The sequence below is a fragment of the Lynx canadensis genome, chromosome A1 (assembly GCF_007474595.2).
Source record: "Lynx canadensis isolate LIC74 chromosome A1, mLynCan4.pri.v2, whole genome shotgun sequence".
NCBI lineage: Eukaryota > Metazoa > Chordata > Mammalia > Carnivora > Felidae > Lynx > Lynx canadensis.
In genome coordinates this window covers 117,885,120-117,901,010 of record NC_044303.2, presented here as the reverse complement: position 1 = coordinate 117,901,010, position 15,891 = coordinate 117,885,120, and the positions used below count along the sequence as shown (strand labels likewise).

The window sequence follows — 15,891 nt, the reverse complement described above, 5'->3', positions numbered from 1 at the left end:
GACCTGGGAAGACCAGGGACCTTCCCTTTTCTCTAGTATAGATTGCTGTAAAGATTAAGCTTTAAAAATAAAGCAAGAAAAATCCAATTATATTTAAAGCAAAGAGGTTGTAATATCTAGGTAAAACCATGACATCTAAAAGTTAACCTGAAGGCAGAGCTAGGCCCAACTCTAGGAGAGTCGAAGGAAGCGATTCTGCTCTTCCTGCCCCCACCCTTCCCCAGCACTAAAACTCAGGCCCCAACCCCAGGCCAAGCACTACATTCCTGGGAGTCACCTGAGGCCCCCAAGTCCCCGGACTCCTGCACGAACCCAGTCTCCAAGCCTCGCCTCCCACGGCTGTTCCCAGCCCTGCGCGTCCCTGGAGCGGAGATGAAAGGGTGGCTGGCCCCGGTCAGGGCACAGTCCACCGGGAACCAGGGCCCCGCAATCACCCGGACGAGTCAGCCCCTCCGGCAGAGAGCTGCTCCGCGTGACCCGGTGCCACGTGACCCGCGCGGGGCGGGGCCGCCAGCACAGTTGCTGCAGCCGCCGAGGGAGGTGTCGGAGTAAGTGGGTACCGGGCTGGCGGGGACCCTCCTCGCGGGTGGGCGCGGGCGGGGCCCGAGCGTTGCCCCTGCCTCTGGTCCCCGGGGACCGTGAGCCAGCGAGCTGCTGGGATCCCTTCCCCATGCAGGGCCGGAGGGGCGATGGGATCGCCATCGGGGTCGGAAAGGCACACCCGTATCCTTTGGATGGCTGATCCAGACACTTCCGCCTCTCACTCTAACTGACCGCAGTGAGAGGGTAGCAGACGCCCTCCTTGCGGAGCGGTTACATTTTCCCCCATACGCTGTGGGGGAAACTGAGGGTCCACAAAGCAAGCCAGGCCGGTGGGAGCACCCACTCCAGCACTGATAAGAGAACACACCTCTACAGGCAAAACCCGTGGATCTAGCGTCCCAGTATACCACTACACCTCTTTATTGAGGAAGAGGCCGTAGGTACAAAATATCCAGCGGATGGGGGAAGAGGGGTCGGGAAAGAGGGCTAGGTCGAGCTACAAAGTAATTGCCAACATATTAAACACTATGGTTTACATGCATCCTTATTTAATATTCACCATCGTGAAATTTGTCAGGGAGATACTGTCCCCATTTTCATGCCTGAGGAAACAGTCTCGAAGATCTTGAGTCCTTTCACTAAGGTTCTGCCGTTGCTAAATGGAGGAACGGAGATTAGAACCCAGGTCTGTCTCACAGCAGCGCCTCCTGGTGGGTGGTGGAGGCACTTGGCCCAGCCTATTCCTCTGTGAGCTGAAAGTTGGGATCTTTTCCTCTTCCTGGCTCATCAGCCTAGGCAGAGGGTGTTGCTGGGTGAGAAGGGCTTCTCCCCTCTCCCCAGCCACCTGCATCCCTCCCTTTATTCCTGTCCCTTACCACTGATTCCTTTTGTCACCTGTCCCCTACAGGACAAGATGAAGCTCATCATCCTGGACCATTATTCTCAGGCCAGCGAGTGGGCAGCCAAGTACATCAGGAATCGCATCATCCAGTTTAACCCAGGGCCAGACCAGTACTTCACCCTGGGACTTCCCACTGGTGCGTTGTGGGATAGAGAAGGTGCCATGGACTGGAGGCAGGGGGAGAGAGTGAGCATCGGGGGTTTTTAAGGGACCGGGTTCATGGGCTCATTAAGCCAAGAGACTTTGAAGGAGGGCTCTGAGGTGCTGGTGCTATGAGTGAACAGCCTTTTTTCCTGGACATGCAAAACAGAGGACAGTTTCCTTTATGGTCTGGTTTAGTTGCTGCCTTCTCCTAAAGAGTTCTGGTATAGAAGGGATCCTGGTTAGGCAGGAATTTTTAGACTCCATTCTAAGCCTTCCCACCAGAAGTCCTTAACAGAACTGAGTCGTAATGTCTTCAGGCATACATTTTATGTAATGAATGAATTTTTGTGCATCTAAAGTGCTACTAGCTGAGCATTATCCTTGGGAGAATTGAGAAGATAGTCCACTCAAAGCATTTTCTATAATTAATTAAACACAGGACCTAAGTGAAAAACAGTCCCAGTTTCTTCATTCATTCATTCATTCATTCATTCATTTTTAATGTACATCCAAGTTAGTTAGCATATAGTGCAATAATGATTTCAGGAATAGAATCCAGTGATTCATCCCCTACGTATAAACACCCAGTGGTCATCCCAACAAGTGTCCTCCTTAATGCCCTTTGCCCATTTAACCCATCCCCCTGCCCACAACCCCTCCAGCAACCCTCAGTTCTCTACATTTAAGAGTCTCTTATGTTTTGTCCCCATCCCTATTTTTATATTATTTTTGCTTCCCTTCCCTTATGTTCATCTGTTTTGTAGCTGAAATTTCACATATGAGTGAAGTCATATGTTTGTTTTTCTCTAATTTCACTTAGCATAATATAGTCTAGTTCCATTCATGTTGTTGCAGATGGCAAGATTTCATTCTTTTTGATTGCCGAATAATACTCCATTGTGTGTATACACACACACACACACACACACACACACACACACATATACACACATTGATGGACATTTGGGCTCTTTCCATACTATGGCTATTGTTGATAGTGCTGCTGTAAACCTTGGGGTACATGTGCCCCTTCAACACAGTTTAACTGTATCCTTTGGATAAATACCTAGTAGTGCAACTGCTGGGTCGTAGGGTAGTTCTATTTTTAATTTTTTGAGGAACCTCCATAAACGTCCCAGTTTCCTATGGAAAAAATCAGAATGTTGCCTTTATGGGAGGATATTTTGACCTCAGCTCCTTAAGGCAAATGTCCTGATTCTTTCTTTCTAAGTTTGGGTGGATCTGCCCCTCATTGTCCCATCCACTAGAGCAGGGACCTTCACACCTTTTCTATAAATGGTCACTTAGTCAATATTTTACACTTCACTGGCCATATAGCCTCTGTTGCAACTATTTCACTGTCCTTGTAGCTCAAAAGCAGCTGCAGACAGTACATAGATGAATGTGCATGGCCGTCCACCAATAAAGCTTTATCTATGGACATTGAAGTTTGAATTTATATAATTCTCATATGTCACAAAGTAATATTCTTTTGATATTTATAAACCATTCTTCACTGATGAGCTGCACAAAAAGAGGGAGCAGGCTAGTTTGGGCCTGTAGTGTGAAGTTTGCTGACCTGTGCACTAGAGGTTTGTGGGAGCAGTATCTACACGTACCTGGAAAACCACCAATGTCTCAGTCCCTGTGGGGGCTGCACTAACATCCTGTTTTGTAACTAGAGCTATTCTAGGTCAGAGTCTATGCTGCTGAAATCCCTCCCTAATTCCCCATCACCTGCATAATCAGATCCGGCTCCTCAGTGTGGCATTCAGGGCCTTCCAAGACCTGGCTCCTTCCTGTCCTGCTTGAACCAGCATGGCATGTCCATATAAGGGTTCCTTGGAACATCCCTTCTTTTAGGTGAAACATCTAAAAGGTGAAAACATCTTTAATTGGTGGAAACCAAATAAACCAACTCTAGCTAACTCCAGCAGAAAAGGAATTTATTGGTTAGATATTGGGGAGCTCACAGAATTGATGGGAAAGCTAGAAATTTGGAAAATGCACATGATGAAGCTCAGGGGAAGGATAGAGAAGCTGTGTGGCTCAGGCATGGCTGAGGCCATGTCACAGGGACAGATTGATTATGGGGGCAGGGAGGGAACTTTCGTTCATTCAACAGGTTATTTATTGAATGCCCGCTGTATGCCAAGCTGTTCTAGGCACTGGTGATACAACAACAAACAAAAGAAACAAATTCCTTCCTTCCTAAATCTTTAAGTGTAGTAGGAGAGACAGATAATAAGTCGACAAATAAAGTATGGTAGATGGTGATGAGTGAATGAGAAAAATGAAACAGTGAAAGGGGTTAGGGTGTATGTAGACAGGGGTGGGGGTTTGCAATATCAGATATGGTGGTGGGGAAGGTCCATCTGAGAAAGTGATGTTTGAGTAAAGGCCAGAAGAAGTGAGAGTTATGCAAATATCTGAAGGGAGAGCACTGCTGGCAAAGGGAACAGTATGTGCAAAAGCCCTGAGGTGGCATTGCAAGGAGCAGGATCAGTAAGGGTGAGAGAGGTAACCAGGGGCCAAATTATGTACATATTTTGTTAGGATTATTACTCAGTGAAATGTGAAGCCATTAGTAGTTTGTGAAAAGAGTGATCTGATTTGGGTGGGTCATTTTTCTTTTCATCATCTTATTTTTAAGAATTTCAAATATTCACAAAAGCTTAAAGAATAGTGTAGTACCATTTTCCTGGGCTCACCAGTTGTTAAAATTTGCCACAGTTTCCTTCTTCTCTTCTGTCTCATGTTCTCTCTCTCTCTACACACACACACACACACACACACTTTTTTATGAGCCACTTGAAAGTAAGTTCCCAACCTCCTGACACATTACCTTTAAATCTTTTGGCATGTATCTCCTCAGAATAAGGACATTCTCTTACATAACTACAATGCTATTATTATCCCTATTAAAAATCCTTCCATAATATCATCTGATATACAGACTATAGTAACATTTCTTTCCACATCATCCACATTTATGTTTTATAGTTTTCCCCCCAATAAGCCTGTATCCAGACTTCATGAATATTTACTTTTTTAATCTATGGAAGTCCTGCCTTTTTCACGTGCTTTATGACATTGACTTTTTAATGACCCTCAACTCGCAGGAGTTTGCTGCTCCTCAGGGAAGTCTTCTGTGAACCTACAGACTTACCCTGATCATAGCTGACACTACTGTTTCATGTTCCCAGTCCTACAGGGTGAGCTCTTCCAAAGCAGCTGCTGTGTCTCCTGCTCCTGTGTTCTCATCACGTGGCCCCCTGCCTCACATGCTAGTTGCTCAGGGAATATCATGTCAGTAAGTAAGGTGATGTTCACTCAGGTTACTCATCATGGTCATTTCAGTCAGCCGTGTCCTGAGCACTGGGATTCAGCAGTGAACGGGACAGACACGGCCCTGCCCTCCTTGAGCTTACAGTCTAGTGGGGAAGTAGGCATTCAGAGCAGTTAGGATTGGAGCATTGGGATAGGACTCCATATCTGACATGTTCTCTCAGATCTGATAGGTTCTCCTTGCTGAGCAGCCCAGCTGGGCATCTTCAGGAGCTGGGAGCTAAAGGGGATTCATGGCTGTGGCCTCTCTTACAGGGAGCACCCCAATTGGCTGCTACAAGAAGCTGATTGAGTATTATAAGAATGGAGACCTGTCCTTCAAATATGTGAAGACTTTCAACATGGATGAGTATGTGGGTGAGTCTGTCTCTTTCAAGGTCTTTCCTGATTCCAGGAGAATTGTACTCCTCCCCTTTCAGGCTCAGCCCAGGAGAAGAATAGGGAAGTCCCAGGGAGCCGGTGATGTTTAGGGATAAGCTTAATTAGCAATATCTGTCTCTTCCAGGCCTTGGTATACTCAGCTATAAAAGCTGACCTCCTAGCTTGTAAGCAGTAAGTGATCAAACAGATATGGAAGCCTCTTGTACGGAGCAAGCATTTTTTTTTTTTTTTATGTTATTTTTGAGAGAGAGACAGAGGGAGCACGTGAGCAGGGGAGGGGCAGAGAAGGAGACACAGAATCCAAGGCAGGCTCCAGGCTCTGAGCTGTCAGCACAGAGTCCAATGTGGGGCTCGAACTCATGAACCGCGGGATCGTGACCTGAGCTGAAGTCGGACGCTTAACTGACTGAGACACCAAGGCACCCCCAGAGCAAGCATTTTAAATACATATTAAATGAGTATCTCCTTCTTGTCTGCCTCTTCCCCAACTCCATGCCATTTCTTTCTGGAGCCAGTAATTACAAATGGGATCGTGGCTGGGGTGTGTCCCTCAGTGTCCGTGTCCTGTCTTTCTCTCCAGTGTTCATCCTCTAGCTCCCCTTCCTGCGAGGTACACTGGGAGAGGAACGGACACTGGTGTCCCTTCCAAAGCTGAAAAGCTACACCTTGGTCTTCTGTACCCGCCCCACCCCCACCCCCCGCCAGGTCATCATTTCATTTGGCTTCTTTTTAAACATCTTTTTTTTCACTTGTGGTAAAATCCACAAAATTCACCATCTTAGCCATTTCTATATGCACAGTTCAGCAGCGTTTAGTCACACTGTTGTGCAGCCATCCCCCAGAACTCTTTTCATCTTGCAAAACTGAAACTCTACCCATTAAACACCAACTACCCATTTCCCACTTACCCAACCCCTAGCAACCACCATTTTACTGTTTCTGTGAGTCTCACTACTCTAGATATCTTATATAAGTGGAATCATAGAGTAAATGTCTTTTTTGTGACTGGCTTATTTCACTCAACAAAATGTCCTGAAGGGTCATCCATGTTGTAGTGTCAGAATCTCGTTCCTTTTTAAGGCTGACATTAAACATCTACCTTAAACATTCTTTTTCTTGGCTAAAAAACATTTTGTGAAGCCCTAAGATAATTCTGTCCAAGCACCTGGCATTGAAGTTGGGGTTCAGGCTGAGCGGGGTATAACTGTGGGTGAATGGTGAGGTGGGAGGCACGGGGGAAGGGGCATGCTTACTTCCTTTCCCAAATGGGCCAAGCCCCACTCCCAGGTTGCTAGGCCACCTCCAAAAGCCCAGAGTGGCCCTGGCCTCCAGCCTACAATTACTCTTTTGTGAAAAGGAGATCCAGATGAGGGGATTTCTCAGGTTCCTGGTGTGTAGCTACCTTGGCCCAGTCCTGTCGTCACAGCAGTGGTGGAGGGTGGACACAGGGAGACCAGCTCAGACTATCCTAAGTGTCTCAGGGCCAGAGGGGCGGTGCCCAGGGCTCCCTGATGAGCATTTCCCTGAAGGAGTCTGTGAAGGTCTGGGGGTATCCTGGTATCCTCTTTGGAACGAGAGCTGTGGCCCAGCCTGGGAATGACTTAGTGTAGCCATGGCCCCACAGGCCTTCCTCGAGACCACCCGGAGAGTTACCATTCCTTCATGTGGAACAACTTCTTCAAGCACATTGACATCTGCCCAGAAAACACCCACATCCTGGACGGGAACGCACCTGACCTGCAGGCCGAGTGTGACGCCTTTGAAGAGAAGATCAAAGCCGCAGGAGGGATCGAGCTGTTCGTTGGAGGTGAGCTTGACACTCTGCAGCACGTGTCCAGGGCAGGTCCAGGGTGGTGAGGACATGTGGGAACGGGACGAGACCCATGCCTGTCCCACTGCAGCTTCCTCACTGCACTGAAACAGTAGCGATTATTTATCACCCTGAGTCAGGGAAGACCCTGGAATAGGAGCCCTCACCTTAGCTGTGCTGCTCAGTGACTGTGTGATCCACACTTCAGTGCCTTGTTGGTAAAGTGAGACGTCTGGATTTGGACTCTCGGATTCTATTCCCTAGTCTTAAGGTTTTGTATGGATCAGTCCATGGGACTTACCTAAACAGTTCAGAGCAAAGACTTTGTGTAGTTCCAGAAGATTGCAACTTGGCCCCCGCACCACTGTAGCTTAGCCATTTGAACACCAGAGAAGTTTGATGACTTCCCCCGGGTCAGCCGCAACAGTGGAAAGAAAGGAAGAATCTAGGGTGGCCCCTTCTCAATTTGAGGTTTGTTCCTACCCTGGGCTGCCCTCTTCCATTACCATCTGTCGCCACCTCTGGATTCACCCATGGGGGTGATAAGTTGGGACTTTTACTGCTGTAGATTTAACTCTTCTTTACTTCAAGGCAGGGAGGAAGAGGCTAATGTTCTCAGCACGCATGTTCTGAGATTTTATAAATTTTGCAACCCCTGACCAGGCCATTTTTTATTTGCTGTAATTCTATCTCAGCAACAGGACCCCTGACTACTGGGAAGGAGAGAGAGAAGTTACCCATCAGTGATCTTGTGAAGCAGAAGCTATTTGGAGTGCTGCTTACTTAGCTTTCTGAGGGTGGTAGTGAGGCCACGACGTCTGTGTGAGCCTCAAACAGAAATGCCAGGAGGTGGGGAGAGGGGAAGATCTTATGCTTAAGGTGTACCTGCCCAGGGTGAATGGGAAAAGAGAGATGATTTCAAGGATTTTTTCAGACCCCAGGTGGGGAAAAATAGATTGTCCATTCTTGAAATCTTGGATCCCTGGGAATGACAGGCCTGTCCTCATTGTTTCTCCTGGGCAGGCATCGGCCCCGATGGACACATCGCCTTCAATGAGCCGGGCTCCAGTCTGGTGTCCAGGACCCGTGTGAAGACTCTGGCCATGGACACCATCCTGGCCAATGCTAGGTTCTTCGATGGTGACCTCACCAAGGTGCCCACCATGGCCCTGACGGTGGGTGTGGGCACTCTCATGGATGCTAGAGAGGTAAGGGCGCAAGGGGTCCACAGGCCTTCCTGGGGGGTGGGGTGGTGAACTGGCCTTTTTGTTGTTCACTATACAGGGTACCACCTGGGTACAGTTATTAAAAATGAAGACCTTACAAATAAGGCTAAAATCCTAACTGATCCCATCACTGCTCCCCCTTCCTCTTTGGAGGCAACCATTGTTCTCAGTGTGAGGGAACCCTTTTCAGCACTGCCTACTTACAAAAGGCTGCAGGCTCCCCCGCCTCTGCCTGCCTAGCTTCTCCCAGGCAGAAAGGAGCCTGGCCCTACTGATGTCAGAATATGAATTTGCACCTGCCCGGGTACTGAGAGGGACTGCTGGTTCCCTGCAGTTGGTGGAGGTCACTGTTCGAAGAGAGCTCCCCCTGCCACCCCAGGATAGTTGTGGTTCTAGGCCTGTGTTCAGGGATTCATAAATGTGGGGAAGTGTGATTTGAACTCGGTTCAGTGTGTTTTTCCCTAGAAAGTGGAGTATCATTTGAATTTTTGGTGGTTCCAATTTCTTTACTGTCTTTCATTAGAATTTTAAAAACATTTTCTCTTCCTTTCAGGGGTATATTCAGTGGGAAGCAGCTACACATTTTAGCTTCAAGTTTCTTTGCCTAACAAACATCTACATCAGTGAAAAGGGCTCCCTGTTTCGAGTGAACTTTTGTGAAATGAGTGATATCACCCACTTTCTCTTGGGTAACCTTGACTCAGTACCTAGGAGGTCACCCTGCTATTTTTGGCCTTGCAGCTTATAAACCTGCAAGGGTTTGAGGGCCCTCCCTGTCACGTGACGGTATTATGATCTGGGAAAGGACCTGGGTCTGGAAATCAGGAGTTCTGGGGTCCTGAATGAAGAGTCACATTCTCTCTGTGCCTCTGTTTTCATTTCTTATGAGAGAGGAACAGTAAATCCTGTTCACAAGTCCATGGTACAGTGGAATTATAATGAAAGGAAATCTAGAGAGCAGAGTTCTTTACACTTTCCAGCACTTCTGTTCTTGATATTTGAACTGTTGAGGGGAGGCTGTGCCTTTGTTTTATTTGAACAAAAAGCATCACCCCAAGTGCTATTAGTCAGTCTAATACCCGGAATTGAAAGTGACTAGATTGAGGGGCAGCCTTTCTGGGCTTCAACCTTAGGAGCCACACGCATAACTATTACCATCACTTCCATGGCCCTTTGTAGATGGGGCAGATCGGGACCCCTCTTATTCAGACTGTGCTTGTGAAAACTCAGCCAGCCTAGGACCCCTTGGGACCCACTGTCACAACCATTGGGATAAGGGGTGTGGGCCTCTGTCTTGCATGTCTATTCATAGTCGTCATCAAAGGTATCAGGAGGCACCATCAAGTGGTGGCCTTTGGGTCAGAAATGACCTGGAGCAAGGGACTTAAATCTCCTGGAGCCCTTTTCCTCGTCCTAGAACATGGGGATAATGATGCCCCTGCCTTAGGTTATTTGTGTGATCAGGCACATACAGCAGGGAGCACAGTGTGGTGCAGGCTAACAATTTAAAATGGTATATTAAAAACAATGATTCTTACAGCTGGTTGGGGAGACTGGGCCAGAATTCAGGTTTCTGGACTCTGGGTTCCACTGCTCATTCTCCTCCATCACAGGCTTGTTTTCTGATCCCCAGGTGATGATCCTCATCACAGGTGCTCACAAGGCATTTGCTCTGTACAAGGCCATCGAGGAGGGGGTGAGCCACATGTGGACCGTATCTGCCTTCCAGCAGCATCCCCGCACGGTGTTTGTGTGTGATGAGGATGCCACCCTAGAGCTGAAAGTGAAAACTGTCAAGTATTTCAAAGGTGAGGGGAGGGCTGGGGCTGGGAGTTGGTGGCCAAGTTTAGGGTGTGCCAGGTGTGAGGAGTGGATCTAGTTTTCTTGCTCTGGCCACTTTCATAGACAACTCTGATTTTAACAAAAATGAAACCTTAGGATCTCAGAATACAGTCAATGCTCTTCCATCCATGACTGCAAGGGTCTGTTTCTGGAAGCCTCTTTGTTCTGAGGAGGCAAAAAACCCAGTGAAATGAAAAGTTGTCGTCCAAGGGCAACGTGGTGATCTCTTGGCAATGATATTGAGCCTCAGGGTGTTTTAATCTTTCAAGGTCTTCTGCAGGCCTTCCCCTCTAGGTAGGCCACTGAATTCTTAGGAGGATCTTTTTCTCTTCCACTTTAAAAAGGACACACTGCTTTAAACAAACTTATGTGAAAACCCTCATCTACTAAGCAGGCATATTGGGAATTTATTCTTTGGTTAAAAGATTAACCTTTGAGACTGCGTGCCGTCATAGCGGTCATGTCACGCTCTGTACCGCTCCCCACCATTGCCCTGTAGCAGCAGCTGCAGCCCCCGATGCCAGCCCCAGAGGCCTCTCGTACCCAGGTCCAGGTCCCGGCTCCACCGCCACTGTCCAGTCAGTTCGCTGCTACTCCCAGGGGGTCGCATGAAACAGATGGGGAGTTTGATGCTCACCGGGTGACATACTTCAACAAGCCAGATATTGACGCCTGGGAATTGTGTAAAGGGATGAACACGCTTGTTGGCTATACTCTGGTTCCAGAACCTAAAATCATTGATGCTGCTTTGCGGGCATACAGATGGTTAAATGATTTCGCCAGTGCAGTTCGCATCCTAGAGGTTGTTAAGGACAAAGCAGGACCTCATAAGGAAATCTACCCTTATGTCATCCAGGAACTTAGACCAACTTTAAATGAACTGGGAATCTCCACTCCAGGGGAACTGGGCCTTGACAAAGTGTAAACCCCATGGATGGCTTCTCAAGGATTTATTCATAATGCTACTTGATTATAAACAGTCACCTGGAATTACTGATAACGTATTACCTTATTTGAACAAGTTTTCCTTTATTGAGTACCAAACCATGTAATGGTAACTTGGACTTTAATAAAAGGGAAATGAGTTTGAACTGAAAAAAAAAAAAGAAGATTAACCTTTGAATGGCCAACACCCCCAGAGACTGGATTTAAAAGTCCTGTGGATTCTAGCATTCTTTGGAAATAACAAGTTCTTTTCCTACTCTAGGGTTTTTGTCATTTGGAGCCACAGAAAAAAGATAATTTTCAGGAAGAGGAAAAATTTGAGAGCTCTTGGATATGACTGTTCATAATGGTGGAACTTGGCTTCTACCTGCCTTAACTGCTTTTCGTTTTTAACTTTTCACAGGCTTAATGCTTGTTCATAACAAGTTGGTGGACCCCTTGTACAGCATCAAAGAGAAAGAAACAGAGAACAACCAGTCTCCTGAGAAACCGTATGGTGATTAGCCTGCACTCACCCTAGCATCAAGGACGTCCTCAGGACAGGCGAGGCATTTCTGGTGATTGCCTTTAGGAGGACACGGTTGTATTTCTCTCACCCAGTATGGTTACTCCAGACGAACGGGCATACAAATTGTTCTTGGCCCTGCAGCATGGAGCCTAGTCGTCAGAGTTTAGGGACAGGGAGAATGACTTGTTTTCTAACTTAATCAGAAAAAAAAAGTCTCTGAAAAATGTACTCCATAATTTTTGATGTCTGCCCTACAGAAATTAGGGTTTTTAGCTTTGGTTCTCCCTCTGGCACTGTTCTCACATACAGCACACTCCCAACAGGAATTTCTATCATTTGTATACTGATTCTCAATTTGGGGGGGTGGTGAGAAAGGGACCTGTGTATACGGGCCAGACCTCTCTGGAGGGGCTCTGAAAGCCCCTCTTGAGCAGGTCTGCTATTTGAGGATCACTACTCCAGATGAAGGAACAAATTCTCAAGCTTATGTTCAATTCCAAGTGCCGTGGCAAGAAAGAAAAGGATTTCTTTCTTTCCCTTCTTGTTTTTCTCTGCTCTCACAGTTGGCCTTTCCGTGAACTCGGAGGATTCCTTGGGGGAGAATCTGGGTGGCCCGGGCTAAAGAGAAGGCTTTTGCTGATAAACTCAGAGCCTCAAGGGGCATGGCCACGTCACACTCCCTTCCCTCGGGGACCCTCCAGCACGGAAGGAAGGCGGAAACCCTCTTCCCAGCAGAGCCCATGTTTCTGTTCCAAGGTCTCCCTGGGCACCATGTCAGTGTGCCCAGCTAAGGAGATGGGGGCCAGGGCAAGCAGCTCGCTTCGGCCTAAGTTTAGTCACAACACAAGTGACATGTTCTCCTGCTTCCCTGAGAGCTGAGTGCCAAGACAACATACCAAATGCTTCTAAAGGCGCCTAATAATAGCCTTTCCTCACTTAAAATACCTTGCCCTTTCAGCCCTCTCAGGTTCCTGTGGCGTGTTCTCGTGTTCCCAGAACACCAGGAAGCACAACAGTTTTGCCCCTTTATCCTTCACCCCGTGTTCACAAAATGAGTTCATTGCTCTGCCTTTTGACTCTCTTAAGCCTTCGTGGAGTGGATGCTGCCTTCCCCTCCCTATCTCTGTGCCTGTTTGAAGCTGCTGCTTCCTCTATTTCTGGGAAAGATCTTTCAGAGACCGGCTCAGGCCTCTCCTTGAGTGCTGTGTTTGGTACCTGGTGTTCTGTCTTTAGCTTTTATACGTGATTGTGCTGTCATTCTGTCTTAGGCTAGTGGATCGATGGGCTTATTTACAATGTGATATTTTCTATTAAATCTGATATTTTCAAATAAAACGTGTCTTTATGGGTTTGCGCCCCCAGGGGTCGAGGGTGGTCTGCGTTGATACTTATGTATTTTGGCAATGGCTGGTGAGCAAGGCTTCACATTCACTCCTCACAGCAGTTCCGTAGGAAGGTGCAGTCACAGCAACTGCTCACCCTCTTCCGTCACCAGAGGGAAAATAAAGTCATTCATAGACATGAAGCACCTGTGTAAAATGGCAGGTAGGAACAGATGAGCAATGAATTGTCATGTTCTGGCTATGCCTGGGATCCAAACAAGGATACGGCTTCTAAAGAGAATAAGGAGATTTGTGACCAAGGGGGATATAAACATTGCAAGGTATGAAAAAATAGGTTTGGATGGTTTTTTTTTTTTTTTTTTAATTTTTTTTTTTTCAACGTTTATTTATTTTTGGGACAGAGAGAGACAGAGCATGAACGGGGGAGGGGCAGAGAGAGAGGGAGACACAGAATTGGAAACAGGCTCCAGGCTCCGAGCCATCAGCCCAGAGCCTGACGCGGGGCTCGAACTCACGGACCGCGAGATTGTGACCTGGCTGAAGTCGGACGCTTAACCGACTGCGCCACCCAGGCGCCCCTGGATGGTTTTTTTTTAGTTAGAAAAGTAAACATAATGGAACATCTTGGGTCAATATAACCAGTTGAGGTACAAGTGGAAGTTGGCAGAAGGGTTTAAATTTTTATCACTTGTATTGAGATATAATTTACGTGCCTGTAAAAGTCATCTATTTTAAATTCAATGATTTTTATTAAGTCTACCAAGTTGTTCAATTCCCTGCCACATCCATTTCTGTCATCCCTGAAAGCTCCCTGTTCTTACCCCAGCCCATGTGACCACTGATCTGCTTCATCTCCACAATCTACCTTTTCTAGATATTTCCTAACAGTGGAATCCTACAGCATGGCATCTTGTGGGTCTGGTTTCTTCTGCGAAGCAAAATGTTTTTGAGGTTAATCCATTCAACATGTATCAGTATTCCCTTTTTATTGCAAAACAGTATTCCACCGTATGGATATACCACATTTTGTTGATCTGGTAAAGAAGGGATTACATTTTAAGTGGGCATGTTAAGAAAAAATTCTATTAGAGTGAAATGAAAAAGAATTTAGTCACGACAACTAAACTGGAGATGCCTCAATGAACTCGGGACCTTAAAAAGATCCCTTTCCGAGGCCCATGTTTCCCTGGTGGCCCAACAACAGTGTCATCCTGCTACAACCAGTTCTTCTGCAGGTCAAGTGGGATGTATGCTCTTGGGCCAGATTGGGCCTCTGATACTACTCAGGCCTCCTTGGAAAAGAGCTAATTACGTTTGGGGGCGGGGATCACAGCAGGCCTGGAATATCTTGTTGCCAAAAGTAAGGGTGCTTTTAAAAAGGTTTGAGGCAGTAATGAAAGGACAAGGCAGCCAGTTTAATGGAGCTCTGAATGGCCAGGTTGTGACAATCTTATCAGTAAGTATTAAATACAGCTAGGTAAAACAAGTTCAATCTGTAAAACCCTAAGTCTGATACTCAAAGAGAAAAAAGGTAATATTAAGTATAAATGGTATTGCATTTCAGGAAGAAAGGATTGAATGCATTCAAGGTTTTATTGCATTTAGTAAAAAGTGGCAGCCTGTTGACATAAATGGGTATCACGCCTTCTATTAAATCTGTTTATAAAGTAGAGATGGATACAAAAGCCAGGCCCACTATTTCCCTGATACATCTATGGCTTACTTCCTTACTTCCTTCAGGTCTCTGCTCAAATATCATTTATCGGAGATCATCCCTTACCTCCAATATAAAATAGCAATCCACACTCCCTATTCCCCCTGTTCCTGCTCTTTTAGTGCCTGATGTGTATTTTGTTTCCCACTAAAATGTAAGCTTCCTGAAGGCAGGCCAAATACTGTTCTAACCCATCTCTATCAGTGCTTTGATATCTAGAACGTGTCTGTTTTCGGTTGAACTATAAGCCTGATAGTACCTCCCAAGAATAAGGACCGTAACAACAACCCGGGGGAAGTAAGAGCATATTATATGATAATAGATTAGCCAATTGGCCTACTAAGGAGATCTAACTTTGTAAACTTGATTCCTCATTCACGAGAACCCAAATCCTTACTGTGAGGAGATGCTAGTGAAACATGCATACGTTTCCAATAAAATACATTTTAACAAAATACAGAGTTATTGAAGAATGATAAATAAAACAGAACATAATAATTCAGGCTTCAAGGGAGCCTTAACACCGGCTGGCAACCACACGATATTCCCCTAGTCTGTTCGGTCTCCTCTAATTTATAAGGCCTCAAGCCTCCAACCACTCTTCCTCTAGCCTTTCTCTCAGCTGTGACCTTGAAAATCAAAGTAATCAAGACAACGTCCATAAGCTCCACCATCACGCGCACCCAGCACCCACCTGCCAGCCCTGCTCTCATAGTTTCCCTTCTTCCTGTTAATCGCTGCTTGTCCAGTCCCTCCACTTGTGCACTAGATCCTTCTCTTGCCTCCTTGAGGGCATCGTTCCAGCAAGATTCTCGCTCACCTGCAGCATCAAACTGTCCTGCTTTCCTGGGTCACTCCTATCAGCATACAAAACAAGCTTTAAAAACAAAACTCTTCACCAGGTTTGCCCCATCCTGGAGTCACCTGTACTCTAGCTCTCTCCTCCCTCCCTCTCTTCCAGCATTACCACCATGTATACCTTATACCTCTGTAACTGTCTCACAGTTCTGGGATATTCCATCCCTTTAAAAAATTATTCTTTTTCTTCAAATTTCCGCTTGGAACATTTCTCGTGACATACTTGCAAGTTCACGGATTCTTTCCTTAGCTGTTTTAAGTCTACGGATGGACCCCTCAAAGGCATTAATTTCTGTTGTTTTTGTTCATAGCATTTCTTTTTGATTCT

At 46.5% G+C, this 15,891-nt stretch overlaps 1 protein-coding gene across 2 annotated transcripts; it reads left to right on the top strand.

The window, feature by feature from the left end:
• The first annotated feature begins 466 nt into the window (after positions 1-466).
• GNPDA1 (glucosamine-6-phosphate deaminase 1) lies at positions 467-12,978 on the top strand. Of its 2 annotated transcripts, none has more exons than XM_030320403.1 (7): positions 467-548; positions 1,451-1,580; positions 5,192-5,293; positions 6,942-7,124; positions 8,151-8,335; positions 9,987-10,161; positions 11,544-12,978. In XM_030320403.1, exons 2-7 carry the CDS (start codon positions 1,457-1,459, stop codon positions 11,642-11,644), a joined length of 870 nt encoding a protein of 289 aa, XP_030176263.1. In that variant the 5' UTR covers positions 467-548; positions 1,451-1,456; the 3' UTR covers positions 11,645-12,978. The 2 variants fall into 2 exon arrangements, with proteins under 2 accessions (XP_030176263.1, XP_030176271.1); XM_030320411.1 differs by lacking the exon at positions 467-548 and adding an exon at positions 965-983.
• Positions 12,979-15,891: the final 2,913 nt, after the last annotated feature.

Bases quoted from the DNA above. Each gene is read 5' to 3' on its own strand.
- GNPDA1 (XM_030320403.1), top strand. From the start codon at position 1,457: ATGAAGCTCATCATCCTGGACCATTATTCTCAGGCCAGCGAGTGGGCA. The intron at 7,125-8,150 runs GTGAGCTTGACA...TCTCCTGGGCAG, and splicing joins GATCGAGCTGTTCGTTGGAG to GCATCGGCCCCGATGGACAC. The intron at 10,162-11,543 runs GTGAGGGGAGGG...AACTTTTCACAG, and splicing joins AACTGTCAAGTATTTCAAAG to GCTTAATGCTTGTTCATAAC.